Source organism: Chaetura pelagica, unplaced genomic scaffold (assembly GCF_000747805.2).
Source record: "Chaetura pelagica isolate M959 unplaced genomic scaffold, ChaPel_1.0 scaffold90, whole genome shotgun sequence".
Classification (NCBI taxonomy): Eukaryota; Metazoa; Chordata; class Aves; order Apodiformes; family Apodidae; genus Chaetura; species Chaetura pelagica.
In genome coordinates, this window is record NW_009953496.1 from 8,743,338 (window position 1) to 8,758,258 (window position 14,921).

At 49.2% G+C, this 14,921-nt stretch overlaps 1 protein-coding gene across 1 annotated transcript in view; it reads right to left on the reverse strand.

Annotated features, from left to right (window-relative positions):
- Window positions 1–391, reverse strand: part of KLF11 (Kruppel-like factor 11) — an 8,506-nt gene extending 8,115 nt beyond the window's left edge. The window contains exon 1 of the mRNA XM_009999234.1: window positions 341–391. Within this exon, the coding sequence (XP_009997536.1) occupies window positions 341–391 (51 nt within the window). The remainder of the gene's footprint in view (window positions 1–340) is intronic.
- Window positions 392–14,921: the final 14,530 nt, after the last annotated feature.

Below are 14,921 nucleotides of genomic sequence, written 5' to 3' on the forward strand. Positions count from 1 at the left end.
GGGTCGCGGCCGCGGCGCGGTGGGACCCCGGGGGCTCCCGGTCCAGGCCCGGGTGCCCGAGCCTGCCCCCGCCGCCTCCCTGCGGCGCTCCCAGGCATCAAGCGTTCCCTCCTGCTGGGCGAGCTCTGCCGGCTCCCTCCGCGGTTCCGCAGGGCAGGACATCCCGCTCGGTGCGGAGGACGAGGGAGGGATCGTCCTGAGCCATCCTCGCGCTGCCAGCTTCGCTTAACTACTGCGCCTCGTTCTTTCCATTACACTTCTTGCGCATCCCAGCCTTTCCCTGCTGTCCACATCGTTTCTAACGCTTCCCCATATTGTGCTCATCTCCGGTCTCCGTTACCGCACGTTTCACGTCCTTTATCTCCCCCAGCACTACCACTTCCCAGCCCATCGGGTACCAAACTGAAATTACCTCCCTGGCCTGTCCATCTGGGCGCTCCCCTCGCCTCTTTCCGCCCCTCCCCAGTGTCCCCTTTTCCCACGCCCAGGCCCGCTGCCGCCCTCTCCCCCACGGCAGGCAGTTCCTCAGGGACCGTGGCAGCCCGTGGAGCCGCAAGGCCTTCCCTCCAGAAGGTCCCTTCTGCGCTCCTGCCTGCGGATTGCAGCCTGCGGCCTCTCTCGTGCTCTGCTTGGGTTGCCAGCAGCTTTCCCTGTGTGTCTGGGTAGTACCTGCCGTGCTGCAGCAGGGGCCCGGGCTGTGTGGCAGCAAGAAAAGTGTTGGTAATTCACACTGCAAAGCCAGCCCTGACACTGAGGAGTTACACTGGCAGGAGGAGATCAGTTTGTGTGACAGGGAGCGGAACAAACTTGGGGAAAATGCTGCCAGTGACTCAAAAGTGTGAAGGGGGCACAGGGTATGTGCCTCCTCTATACATCATTAGCTTTCCCTTGTGAGAGCAGAGCCACTCCCATGGTCCCGTTTCAAGAGAAACCTTTAGGGAGTTGTAAAGCTAGGAAAATACTGTGCCTTTTTGGTTTTCGGCTTCTCCAGCCCCAGCTGAGAAGTGGTCGTGTTTGTCTCTTTGCTGCTTGTTGAAACACATGCAGTTTCTGCTCAAAGCGCTCACACGCAGCCTTAGTCATTTACAGTGCAGGTTTTTAATTGAGTAACAGAATCCGAAGGCAGCACAGCAACCTCACCAGGAAAGAAGCAGTCACGGGGAAGCAGAGCGGATTGCTTCTGCCAGCTCCCGGAGGGATGATTTCCTACGTCACGTACCACAGACGCTGCTTGCACGTTCTGAGTGCCCAGGTGGGAACCGCTGGACTGGGGGTCCTCACCGCACTGCACAGATGCAAGACCCGTTAAAAGAAGTGATGCTACACATCTGCACTCAGACCTGCACCACAGGGAAAATGTGTTTGGTTGTGTTCCCTTTGCCGAGCTAAAAATGGCATCTAAGGTTTTAAACTCACATCCTCGTATGTGAGCAAAATTGCCTGCTCTGCCTTGTCTGCTGCTGCCAGCTGAGGCAGCGTTAGGTGAGGAAGGAGAGTCTTCATCCTCACGTCTGATGTCAGCAGCAGAGCATGGGTCTGAACTCCATGGAGCCTGAACCCCCCACCCTAACAGCCTGGTGCTTCTCGTCTCCTTCTTATTGCTTCTCTCCCCTTTCTCTTTCCCAGGGCTGCACTGAGGTGAATATTAATGCAGTTAATTTTGTTTCTTTGTACTTTCAGTCTATACCCACCGGCTTCCCTGTCGGTTTCAACCAGCAGCTTCCTGAGCAGCATATGGGCATTCACATCGGCATGACCCATGCTGGCTGCGCCTCTCCTCCTGAAACTACTAACCAAAACCAGGGCCCAAATATCCCCAATACTCCTTTCCGAAGAGCTTGGCATAGTGTACCTGTGCGGGTGGCTGCGGGATGCGGATGCCCTGCCCTGCCGTGGCAGTGCCCCCCCAGCCCCAGCAGAGCCATCCTCCCCCAGCCCAGTGTCCCCAGGATCTGGCTGTCCCAGTGCCATTTGGTTCTATAAAGGCCTATTTAACTCAGACTGTTGGCAAACACTTCAGAGAAAAGCTGTCTTTGTCAAAGCTAGACAATGTCTTTGTTGGGTTGTAGGAGCCAGCAGATGTAAGTGGCTTCAGCAGAGGGTTGAGGAGGCTGGGCCAGGGTTATCTTACCCTTTCAGCTGCGAAGACAAGAGAAGAATCAAACATTGCGTGCAAATAGGAGATAAAATATGTAATAGTGTAGAGTGAAAACAACTAAAGGGCACACAGGCAGCTCTCCCGCATTCCCTTTTTGCAGATAATTATACAAGAAACAATTCAAAAGAGACTAGAGGAAGAATATTATGAGCTCAGACAGTTTTCCTAATGTTTACCAGCAGTTAAAAATAGACCAAAGCAGTTGTCTGGGGTGCAGCTTTAGAGTTAGTGCAACTTGGCAGCAGCATCTGGTCTGGCTGACTGCAGCAGCGGGCTACTGTAGCAAACACACAGCCCGGCAAACAAGGCAGGATTAAGTAAATACAGACAATTACCATCAGAGGTCCTGCGCAGGAGATGTGAGGAGATACATCAGAAGAAATGAAAGACTGTGGTGCACGTGTAGGATGTGTCTCTCAGTTCCCTTCTCCTTCCTCTGTTGTGCACTTGAGGGATGGAGCAGCCCCAGATCACCCCAGAACTCACTTAGGGGCCAGCAGCAGCAGCCAGAAGAGACAGTCCCCCCCTCACAGCAAACACAGCCACGCTGCCAGGTGGTGCCTGGCACCAGCTGCTGGGAATAGCTGCAGCAGCCTGGGCCCAGGGCAGGAGCAGGGCAGGAGGGATTCACCCAGGGAGTAAGTGCACCGACCTCGGTGGGAATAGCAGTTACAGAAGGGATTTATAGTCAGAGATTTATGTACGGGATTATCCATGAAGAACACAGGAGGAAAGGGATATAATGGGTATCCGTGAGGAACAGAGGAGGGAAAGGAAGAAAAAGAGAAGGGAAAAAAAAAAAAAGCAGACGGACCAAGAAGGAATATTTCTTGATAGAATAACTTCTGGATTACAAAGGCGATTATGAGTGTAGGTGCTTTTATGAAGACTCAGGCCCCAGCTGACAGCGAGGGTCTGTGTGAGTGCCTTTCTGAGGGATTGCCTCTGTGCTAGCAAGTGGGTGCAGCTGCGCAGGCCATTCCGTCCTCTCCCGCTCCTGAGCGCTTCCCACGCCCGTCGCCGCGCCCGGCATCCCGGAGCCGGAGGGATGTGCTCCCAACGTGCTGACAGAGCAGCAGGGAAGAGGAACGCAGACGTCCGGTCCCTCCCCGCCGTCAGCTGCCGAAGGGGGGAGATCCCGTGTATGGGGTAGCAGAGCAGATCCCCCCGCGCTGGGCGAGGAGCCCCAGCCCGCCCCGGCGAAGCGCGTACGTGTCTGCGGGCAGGGCCGGGCAGGGGCACAGCGGGCTGTGCCCTCGGGGGACCGAGCACACGGGCCTTGCCTGCCGTCCCAGCTGCTGCGGGTCCAGGGCTTAAGAGGAGAGTCACACAGACTGCTTCCCGCTGTATTTTGGTCCTGGGGTGCTCTTACAATAACCACTGCCAATTTTATTTTATTTTATTTTTTTTTTCTCCACTCCCAAAAACATGTCTACCTGGAAAAAATCCTGGCTGCATGGAACACCTCCCGAGGCTGGGCAGCTCTACAGAGAGAAATCACCACACAGCCAGATTTTTTTCAGAGTATGTGAAACCTCATGTTTACTGAATTACAAAAAATTCAATCCACAAATACTGCTTAAGGACGGTCCATAAATCCACCATAATCAAAATAATTAAGTGACAGTAATAAGTATGACACTAGTGCACCATCTGGTTTTTCTACTGCTGCTATTTGTGCCCTAATCTTATATTTGTGGTATCAGAAGATGGATTCAAAGACCAGCAACAATGAAAATGGCACGTTACTTATTTCTTGTCTTGTGTAAGTGGATGTCTGCCTTGTTCTCACTGCTCTCTTGACCTCAGTGTTACTGTGAGCTAAATGCACATGTGTTATGGAAACCACATATGCCACTCATCACAACAAGGCTGACTCCAGGTTTCTGCTGAATCAACAAGCCAAAATACAGATTCCTCTACAAAAGTACTTTTAATTAATAGCACGACAGCCCAAGCCAGGAGCCTCTGAAGAGGGACGGCGAATACAGGAATCCCTGGGCTATTATACCCTTTCAGTCTAAATTCCCCACCCCTCAACACAGCAGTTTGTACCAATAATAATGCTGGAGTCTGGGGTCTTCTCCTTCCTCATTGGGTCCCTTCATGGTCTCCAGATGGGCCGTTTCTTTTCTAATCTCTAAGGTTGCAGCTTCTGTTAATGAATGTAGCTTCCTTATCTTCAGGCTTGAACTGGCTCTGGGGCCTTCTTTTACTTAACTGGGTAAAAGATCAACATATCTAGGTGAAAGTTCACAGCTTGTGGCCTAAGGCTTCACCAAATTTAGCTACTAATGCTAAGCAAGTTAGGCTAGAGGAGTTCTATACAAGTGGCATCCCAAACGGCACAACAGGCGTGTTTTCTGACACACAGTATATTACAGCATGAGCAGTGCTGACAGATGTTCTGCTCTTCTGGTCATCTCGTGACTTGCTTGGGCAGGTGTCAAGCCTCCGCACAAATGTGTGTTTCAGACTGAATCATCTTTCACAGCTTATCAGCACTGAAGTGCTTTCATGCAGCACTTGGATGGATGCTGGGAAGATGCCCCATGTAACCAGTGACCGAATTCTGGCCCGTGGGGCACTGCTGGCACTGACAGCTGGGGGTACTGCAGGCTGCCACCAGGCACGAGTGGCCTTGCACCAGGGCTTTGCAATGGTGTCCTCGCTGGCAGAGAAGGTCCTCCAGTACCAACATGGTCATCTCCTCTAGGACATTGTCCATTTTGACCTGCACATCCGTACAGCACTGAGCACAGCACAGTGCCCAGCCCAGGGGAGGTCTGTGTGTGGGGGAATTAGCTGATCACAGGCATCCAACTGTCTCAGATGCCTTTAGTTGTCTCTTCACTGGTAGTTGACCAAGGCCCATGTACGGTCAGAAGAGGTGGTCAATGCAGTCTTCCAAGGTGGTTGCAGTGGGCAACTCACCAAGGGTGTCTTGACACCAGATGGGGTTTGTTTAAGATCCTCGCACCATTTCCCATTCCTTGCACCACTTCTGGATTACCTGGCTAATTTTAAAGGGGCTTTCTGCATGGTCATGTCTGAAAACCTGAGACAACACTACTGAGCATCTTTAAAGGCTTTCCCCAACTTTTTCTGGGAATGGACCCTTCTTACGTGCTTGGGAAGGGCCGTGGCATCCCAAACTTGGTTGCCTGCTGAAAAGTTACTGCCTCTTGGATCACATCTCTAAGCAGATCTTGAAATAATTGCTCATTGTGCTTCCTGACTAGTGCCTTATCTGTATTTTTTTCTCTCCCTACCCTTTGGTGACTTGTGACCCTGTGCTTCCCAGGGAATTAATCACTCCCTGGTGCACATTCTCTATCCTGCTCCTCCCTGGAGCTCCATCTCTCACCCTGCCCTTCCCCAGCCCTGCAGAAAGAACCTTTCCCTCTAACTTCTTGGCCCTTCTCTGGCAAAACATTAAGAATAAGGAAGATCCATGTAAAAAAAAATCCCAGATATCTTGGATTGCGTTTAATGACCATCACTGAAAATGAGACAGATGTGAGCACAAGAAAGACATTGAGCTGCTGGAGAGGGTCCAGAGAAGGGGCCACCAAGATGATCAAAGGGCTGGAGCACCTCTGCTATGAAGACAGGCTGAGGGAGTTGGGGCTGTTCAGCCTGGAGAAGAGAGGCTCCAGGGAGACCTTATAGCACCTTCCAGTACCTGAAGGGGCTACAGGAAAGCTGTGGAGGGGCTTTTCACCAGAGAGGATAGGACAAGGGATAATGGTTTTAAACTGAGAGGACATTTAGGTTAGACATCAGGAAGAAATTCTTCACCATGAAGGTAGTAAGGCACTGGAATGGGTTGCCCAGAGAGGTTGTGGAAGCCCCCTCCCTGGAAGTGTTTAAGGCCAGGTTGGATGAGGCTTGTGCAGCCTGGTCTAGAGAGAGGTGTCCCTGCTCTTGGCAGGGGGGTTGGAACTTGATGATCTTTAAGGTCCCTTCCAACCTTAATGATTCTATGATTAACATTCAGTTTGTGAGGAAAGCCCAATTACATTGTATACAGTATCAAACTCTTTCCTCAGCACTCAGCGCTTTAGCCTGGGAAAAAGCTGGAAAACTGGAAAGGGGAGAGGAAAGAAGCATAAGAGACTTGCCCAGAACAAGGCCCTGAGGTCCAGGATCTTCTCAATTCCAGGAGAGCTAAATCTTGCGATCTCTGTGATGCCTGTGGCATGGATCCTTTATCTAGTTAAAATCCATAGTGGCTGGAGCAGGAAAACGTTGGGTGTAGCAGGAGATGGCTAAGCTCCAGGGTGTGGGCAAGAGTTTGCCTGACATCCAGCTCGGCAAAGAGGTACTGATGGGCTGCACAGGGCTTGAGCTTCCGAGGCTGCCAGGACATGAATGGGATGAGGCTGCAGGGGCCACAGCGTGGTGTCTGGGAATGGAGCTGTAACCCCAATACCTAGCATCACCAGTCCTCTCCTGGCATCCCACTTTCAGGCCTTCCATCTCACCCACTGGTGAGAGAAAGAGTGCACCCTTTCCTCATCTTACCTCCCGCTTAGGCTCAAGTCTCAGTCATCCGAGCTGCTCTTGCCATCCCATTCTCTGAGTCTCTGCTGTCCTTTCTGAGACACCCCAGTATCAGTAGGCACCATTTCTGTATTTATAACAAAATCATTAGTTCATCTCTAACTCTTAGCCCTGTTTCCTCCAGGATACCCACCAGATACCTTAATGAGACAAGAGGCACAAACTGCAACACAGGAGGAGTTTCTGAACATCAGGATACAGTTTTTCCCTGTGAGGGCCACCAAGCACCAGGTTGCCCAGGGTAGTTGTGTAGTCTCCATCCTTGGACATACTCAGAAGCTATATGGACATGGTCTTGGCAATTTGCTCTGGTCTGCTTGACCAGATAACCTCGAAGTCCCTTCAGGTCTCTACCATGTGGTGACCCTGTGACAAGCTCCCTGAGGTTGAACATTTACAATTCTGCTGGCTGGGAAAGGCCACAGACTGGGTAGAAATGCTGCTTTCACCCCAAAATCTTCCCCACACACTCGGTAGTTCCCAACCTTGTGGTCAAACTGAGCCCTTACTTACAGCTCCTTCTGCCCCACAAGCACCACCCCTTCTTTCTTCTCAAACTGAGTGATTGACTGAAATAAGCTGAGTTGTGAGTACCCTGCCCTTTACGTGATGGTTTGTGCTTCCATTTCAGAGACAAAGACAGACTTGGCTGGCTCATGGCTTTTTATTTCCTCAGCTCTATCAGTTTCAGGCCAGGTCCTTCTCCATTCATCAGGGCATTGCACCCCAGTGCCACTGTGGCCAGCCAGCCAGGTCCCAACCAGCCAGCCAGATTGCCACCTGCTGTATCTGTGCTTCATGGCATCCACACAGCCTGTCACACTGTGTTACACCCACCCGAGCACTGTCATCAGGGACCTCAAATATGCTTTGTAAAAGTCTCAAGATACACCTTTGGAGCAGGGGTAATGGACATGTGTAATGCAGCATGAAGAAAACCTTGAGAAGGTTTTCAGAGCAAGGTGATGGGAAAATTCTGCCAAGAAATTAAATATTGAAAATGTGATGTTGCTGACCAGCATCATTAACCCCAAGCATTGAGGAACTGGAAAATGAGCCTGAAGAGAAAAAAGAAAAAAGAAGAAAAAAAAAGAGTTGTAATTATCTTCTTAATTTATCTTCCTCTTGAGGCATCTTCATAATTTTCTCTACAGTCCCAGGGGACAGCTCAAGATTTTCCTCTGAAGAATCAACAGAAGTCAGCACAGGGTCCCAAGGGAGCTGCCAGCCACAGCTGGGGCAGCACCACAGTCTCTGGCCTGCAGCACACACAGATGACTGGGGATGAGCTGTTCCTCCAAAGAGATGGGGTGAACTTGGCCCTTCTCTTGCTGAGACCATCACCCCTGATGATCTCTGGGGAAACACAGGTGCACAGCATCCCATGGGCATGGCTCAGCCCCTGCCATGGGGCCTGCACAGGGCTGCCATGAGGTGCCAGCTCACTTGGGAATGGCCAAGTACCTTTGCAAGGGGTGACTTAAGCAGCAACAGTTTGTGTGGTTTGTTTTGCTTATTTTTTTTTTTAATTTTTTTTTTAGCTGGCCATTGCTGCTTTTATAACTGTGTCCTTTTCTCTCATGCATGGTCCTGACCTGGGGCTTCACACATGGCAAGTCTCAACCAGCCTCTCACCTGCAGCTTGGGCTCTCTTTTAAGTACACAGAAGCAAGCAGGAAAGGAAGGGCTGGTTTAAGGCTCTGACACCTACAAGATGAGGGTCCCAGCACTGCCACCCTCGGGCAGCCCTTGGCCAGTCCTGGCTGATGGGCTCAAAGCAAAGGATTTCACTTAAGAGTCACAAAGCAGAGACTGTAGAGGCACAAACTGCAGAGCTAACCATCAAGTAATCATTTTTACTTTATTTACTTATTCATATTTGCAAAGCTCATGTAACTATGCTTACTAACTGTAAGAAAAAAACAATCAAGCAAACCTTACCCTGACAGAATTAACAGCAGCATCAAACCAAGTGCTGGCAACAACCCCGGTGCTGCCAGCGCAGCTGCCCGGCAGAGCCGGTGCCAACCTCCGTGCTCCTGCACCCTTGTCCCTGGGCACCCATCACCCCTCCAAGCAGGGCTGAGTACCTCCCTGCCTGGCAGCAGCAGCAGGACTTTGCCCTCTCTGCCCCAAGCTATGGAGCCCAGAAACCGTGGGTGCCGACTTGAGAGGTTGGCAGGGCCAGCGCTGCCCAGCTGGGGCTCCCTGCAGGAAGGAACCATGGGACTCAATTTTCCTGGCACCGTGGAAGCACTGGACTTGATTTTCCTGCTGCTGAGGAACTCCAGAACTCAATCTGCTTGCCTTTCCCCACATCACTTCCCCCCCGCTCCAGATGTCACTCCAATTTACACTGCCTTTTCCAGCCCAGTGGCAGCAGCCTCCTGCACACCATGCTCCATCATCCCTTGCTGCCACCAATCCCTGAGCCTAGGGCTGTCCCATCTCCAAGGCATCAAACCCCCAAGAGGTACAAACGCTTATGCACCATCTTCCCACTTTTCAGATCCACTGCCTGGCTCAGCCACACACCTCTCCTCTGCCCAGCAGGTGCTTCCCACCTATCCAACCACAGCAGAGGTGACCAACTGGGCTAAGGACGCTGCCCGAGACAACCAGTGCTGCAGCACAAGCAAGTTCAATGCCATTGGCACTGGTCACCAGCTGGTACTTGCACCCACACCTGCAGCCTGCAGGGTGGCCAGGCTGGAGAGACAGCAAAACAAATCATGCTGAAGGCAGCGGGCACACCCTCCGCCCACAAGCTGCATGAGCAGGCAAACAGATCAATGGGGTAATGGAGCATTGCCTTGTGCAAACAAGAAACTGCAAGATGCTCCAAAACCCCTGCAGCCACCCTGAACACAGCAGCTATTGAAACTAGCCAAGAAGAAAAGCCAAAATATCCCTCTGCAATATTGTGAACTGTGCAAAGGTACCCAGTGAAGAGCACTGGTGGTATAGTAGGGTAAGTCCAAAGACAAACAGCAAAACAAACTGTAAAAGCTCATTTTTTTATTAGAGCACTTCATCTAGTTGAGGGGTCCTCTAAATATTATCTCATATTTAATAATAGTAACAAATAAAATAATCTAAAGTAACAAACCAAGCAAATAGAGGAGATTACAAACTCTTGCAAAGCCTTGAGAAAAAACTCCTGCAATTATTTTGTATGGCAAAAGTTTCTTGAATAATCTGCAGAGTTCAGCTTTCCCATACAAAATAAGACCAGATATTAAAAACTTCACTAAATATTTGTGATATTAGACCCCAGGGAAGCAGCATGGGTCTCCTTGAAAGGCTGCCTGGCTTGGAAGTTCAAAGCTGCATCTTTGGGAGTTCACCTTGCATCCAGTGATGCTCTACCAATTAAAAAAACATTTTTTCTTAAAATTCACTAGTGGAGCAGAAAAGGGCCAGTGGGGTGGCAGGAGGAGGAAGGGGGGACGGTGTAGGTGCACGCAGCATGAATGCTCAGAAGACAGAGCTCTGACACACCCAAGGAGGCAGCAGCACCCCCACCATTTCACAGTCAGCAGTGCAGCTCCGAGCTGCATTGCTCTCCATTGCTCCGAGATGGCTGCTCTGCCACAAACCAAGTATTCAGGGCCTAAACCACACGCAGCATTTCAGAGCGCACCAGCTTGGGTGGAGATGACACTTGGCATCACCCGGCACTTCTGCATCACCCCAGGACTTGCTGTGTGACATCCTGCAGTACCTGCCTGCCTCTGGAACACACACTCTGTGAGCACAGCCTACACCAGAACTGCAAATAAATAAAAAAAGTAAGAAGTGCTACCTTCCTTTTCCTAGCCCAGAGATCTTCTGCCTTCCAGGCTGCTCCCCAGCAAGCCCTGGGCAGGCTGATGCAAGCCCCGTGCCAGGGAAGGCCCAGGGCAGCTCCCCCTACAGCTGCTCCAGGGCTGGGGAGCCTCCTCAAGCAGAAGCTTGTCCAGACATTTTCTAACTGTGAAGAAGGTGAACACCCCTCCAGCCACTAGAGCAACAGCAGCATTAGGATTAGTCTGGAGAATTAACATGGACCTTAGTTGAGTGTTTTCATCTTAGGGAAGTCCAAGTGGTCCCTCCATGGCACCTGGGAAATGCACCCACTGTTCCCTGTAGCACTTGTGGGCTGGTGATGACACAAAGTTCCCTCAGACCAGGGGCAGCTGCTGCCACTTCTGTGAGCCCCCAGCTCCCTCCTCCATACCTGCAGCCACAGGAGCCCCCATCCAGTGCTGCCCGGGGCACACGAGGTAGCAACACCCCCAATGCTTTTGTTCAACCTCCTGTGGACACCATCAGGTATCACCAACCTGCTATGCATCCAAACTTATCAATGGCTTTTTGGTTTTGTTACTGCCAAAGGAAAGTATCCTACTAAAATACAATGCTACACAGCTCTGTGCACTCAAAACAGAATGAGGTCAGTTGAAATCAAGCAGGGAATGAGGAGAATGGGACAAACTATTTCTTACGTGGGAATAACAGCAAGGCTGACAGTGGGATTATTTTATTATTATCTTTTTTTACACAAAGGGGAGAAGTACTCAAGGATCACTGAAGTTGTTTTATAGATACCCTGTCAGAGGCAAAATAAAGGGAGAAGGGCAGACTGATTTACTAGAGAAAAGACTCATCATTAGAAATGAACATATAAAATTTAATAGCTTGGCTTAAAATACACTTTCAATTAAAAAACAGCAAGCAAAACAAACAAACAAAATCAGTTTCATAAAACATACGTGACATTGCTGCTACTGTTATAAGACCCGTGTCCCAGAATATCTTATTGTGGAAAACAATCGTCAGATTCAGTTCACATACTTCATTAAGTAGTAAAAAGAAGTAACATTCATGTCAGTCCTACATCTATGGAGACCCTAAATCTACTTCCCTGACCCTAGACTGAGTTTCTGTAATAAAACTTCCATTTTCCATAAAAATGTGTAAATATATGTATGTATTCTATATCAGGTTTTAAAAAAGAAAAATTCCCTTGCCATAGTAACATTATTCCCCACGACTGATGTAGGGAAGCCCAAGAGGTGGGTTGGTGTCAGCTGGGTACAAGTCCTGTGGCTGTTCTACAGGCAGTAGATTCCTGTAGGGGGTGGCATGTGTTGGCCAAGTCTCTTCAGCACTGTGCTGCATGCCAGCTTCTCTCCTTTGGCTTCAAGCCCATGCAGTGTTTGCTCAGCTCCAGCCACAAAGCAGGGAGGACACGGTGCCCAGAGTGCTGGCAAGCCTCTCTGAGGCCCATCAGTGGGGGAGGGGGATGAAGATGGAGGGGGGAATGCAGTGGTTCTATGAACCAGCTCAGGAGTGGTCTGAATACAAATCCCAAAATACTTTATTTCATTTAAATCATTAAAAAAATATAGTGGGGAGGGACTTAAATAGTAACATTCATGTCAGTCCTACATCTATGGAGACCCTAAATCTACTTCCCTGACCCTAGACTGAGTTTCTGTAATAAAACTTCCATTTTCCATAAAAATGTGTAAATATATGTATGTATTCTATATCAGGTTTTAAAAAAGAAAAATTCCCTTGCCATAGTAACATTATTCCCCACGACTGATGTAGGGAAGCCCAAGAGGTGGGTTGGTGTCAGCTGGGTACAAGTCCTGTGGCTGTTCTACAGGCAGTAGATTCCTGTAGGGGGTGGCATGTGTTGGCCAAGTCTCTTCAGCACTGTGCTGCATGCCAGCTTCTCTCCTTTGGCTTCAAGCCCATGCAGTGTTTGCTCAGCTCCAGCCACAAAGCAGGGAGGACACGGTGCCCAGAGTGCTGGCAAGCCTCTCTGAGGCCCATCAGTGGGGGAGGGGGATGAAGATGGAGGGGGGAATGCAGTGGTTCTATGAACCAGCTCAGGAGTGGTCTGAATACAAATCCCAAAATACTTTATTTCATTTAAATCATTAAAAAAATATAGTGGGGAGGGACTTAAATGGTCACCTAGCCTGAGCACCAAGGGAGAATCAAATATACCTATGACAGCCCATCCACTCTGTCTCTAAAGACCTTCCATGCCAAACTCCATGGCCTCCCTGGGCAACCTGCTCTTCTCACTAGAGAAAACCACCTTAACACCAAAGCTGTTTTTTTTGCAATTTATGCCCACTGCTTCTCATCAGGCTTACAATGAACTGGGAGGACACTTACATGAGCTGAGAGGCTGCTCCCCTTAGCCTTCCTTGTTGAAGATGACCATTCACCAGGCAACTAATCCAACCCCTCCTCCTCACTAGTTGTGAGCTCTGCCCAGAGGACTGGGTGGTCTGGACTCCCTGGGACATTGGCTAGGACCAGGCTCTCCTGGTCCTTGGCTCAGCCTGACTTGGCTCAGCACAGGGAACAGTGCTCCAGCAGAAGTCTTGGCAATGCCAAGTAGAGCTAAAGGTGAATCTCCTGTTTCTTGCAGGTCATGCTCTTTTTATCAACTCCACATGGCATTTGCCTCCTTCTTCCAAACAGCAACATGACAGAGCTGAACAACATTTGGTTACGATTTGTTAACCATTAAGTAGAGTTGTTAACCTGTAAGTAGAATCATATCCTACTTTTCTGGACTATTTCTCTAGCCTATCCAGGTTGACCTTCATGTCGTAGGTGAAGCACACACAGCTTTGTGCTCCCTGCAAATATTATAACCTCTTTCATTATCCAGATCCCTAAAAAATGCAGACACTGGACCCACTACTCATGCTCATCTGCTCTCCCTATAATGCAGGTTTTTGCCTTAGAGCCAAGTGCTGCTGTTTAAATGTTCATCTCTCACTCACTACTAACCAGTGAGAGCTTTTCCATCACAAGCACAACACATGATGAGTAAATACTGTACAATCTACTGCAGAGCATTTTTTTTTGAGCTGTGGGGCACTCCCAGCTGGGGCTAGGCTCAGGACACCTGCTACCATCTGCCCCTGTTTGGTCTCCCCAACCTCAGCCATGGGTCAATGTACATACACCAGGAATGCTTGGCCTGCTTGCAGCCCCTAGTCCCTGCTAATGCTGGGCCTCCTGAGCTGGGATGCCACCTTCCTCCCTCTAAAGCCTGAGCTGCTGTTGCAGGCAGCATCCATCTGAGCCTTAAGTGCATTGCTACAGAAAAAATATAATCCACCTTCCAGGAGACCTTTTTCCTGATTCACACAAGTGAGATTTCAAGGAAACTGCATCTCTTGGGACCCAGCACTCAGACTCAGCCCAGATGACCTCCTGGGGCAGCAGTGCACAGCCATTTCAGGGCTCGAAGTGGCAGTTCAGAGAAGCCAGGCCTGCTGCTGCCTTGCTGTGCAGAAGGGCTTAGGAGAGAGCTGGTACTGTTTTCCTTCCACATTGGAAGATTCATATCGAACAAGCAGGTCTCTTGTGCCTTCTATGAACGTAAAAATGTGTGCTCACCTTTGGTGCATGTTAAGGATTTGTCTGTTTTTAAATAGCTATGTTAAATATCTGTTTTCTCTGTATATGGCATCCTTTAGATGGGCTTCATTGCATATATTCACGGTATATACAGAACACCATATTTTATATATATTATATATCACTTGTATGTACACATTTACAAACCTTCAAAAATATATTGCACTTATATACAATATAGCTTCATCTGATGAGAGTTCACACAGTTATTAAGGCTAGTTCTTCATAAGCAGGGCAGTTTTACATTCTCCCCCAAATGACACAAGTGATTTCAACAGTCTGCCCTGTTCAAGAGTAAACATGATAAAGACTTTTCTCATACCTGCACGCAATTCCTACTAGCATCAATTAGTAGTTTTGCAGCTCCACATAGCAGTAAACAGACCAATAAAATGGTATTAGTTGATAATGGGCTCAAACTTGGTTACTGAATAGATAAATAAGATACCACCATGCTAAAAGACCACCTTCCAGGAGTTATCCCCTCCTGTATTTACTAGTTTTATACATGCTCTCTATTTAGTTGCTGATCTTTGCTTGCTCGTTTCAAGTGCAAATAAGGTCACAAGCATTATGATGTTCTTTAGAAAGAACAGAAACACAAACATATTAAGCTAAAACACTCCTCTGCTCCCCAGAACAAGTCAACACCTGGCTTTCTTCTGGAGAAGGCAATTAGTGTTTTGCCCAACATCCTAAATTATGGGAAAATGTTCAATTGAGACCTTTGTTTAAAATCCACAGAGGATCCATGATC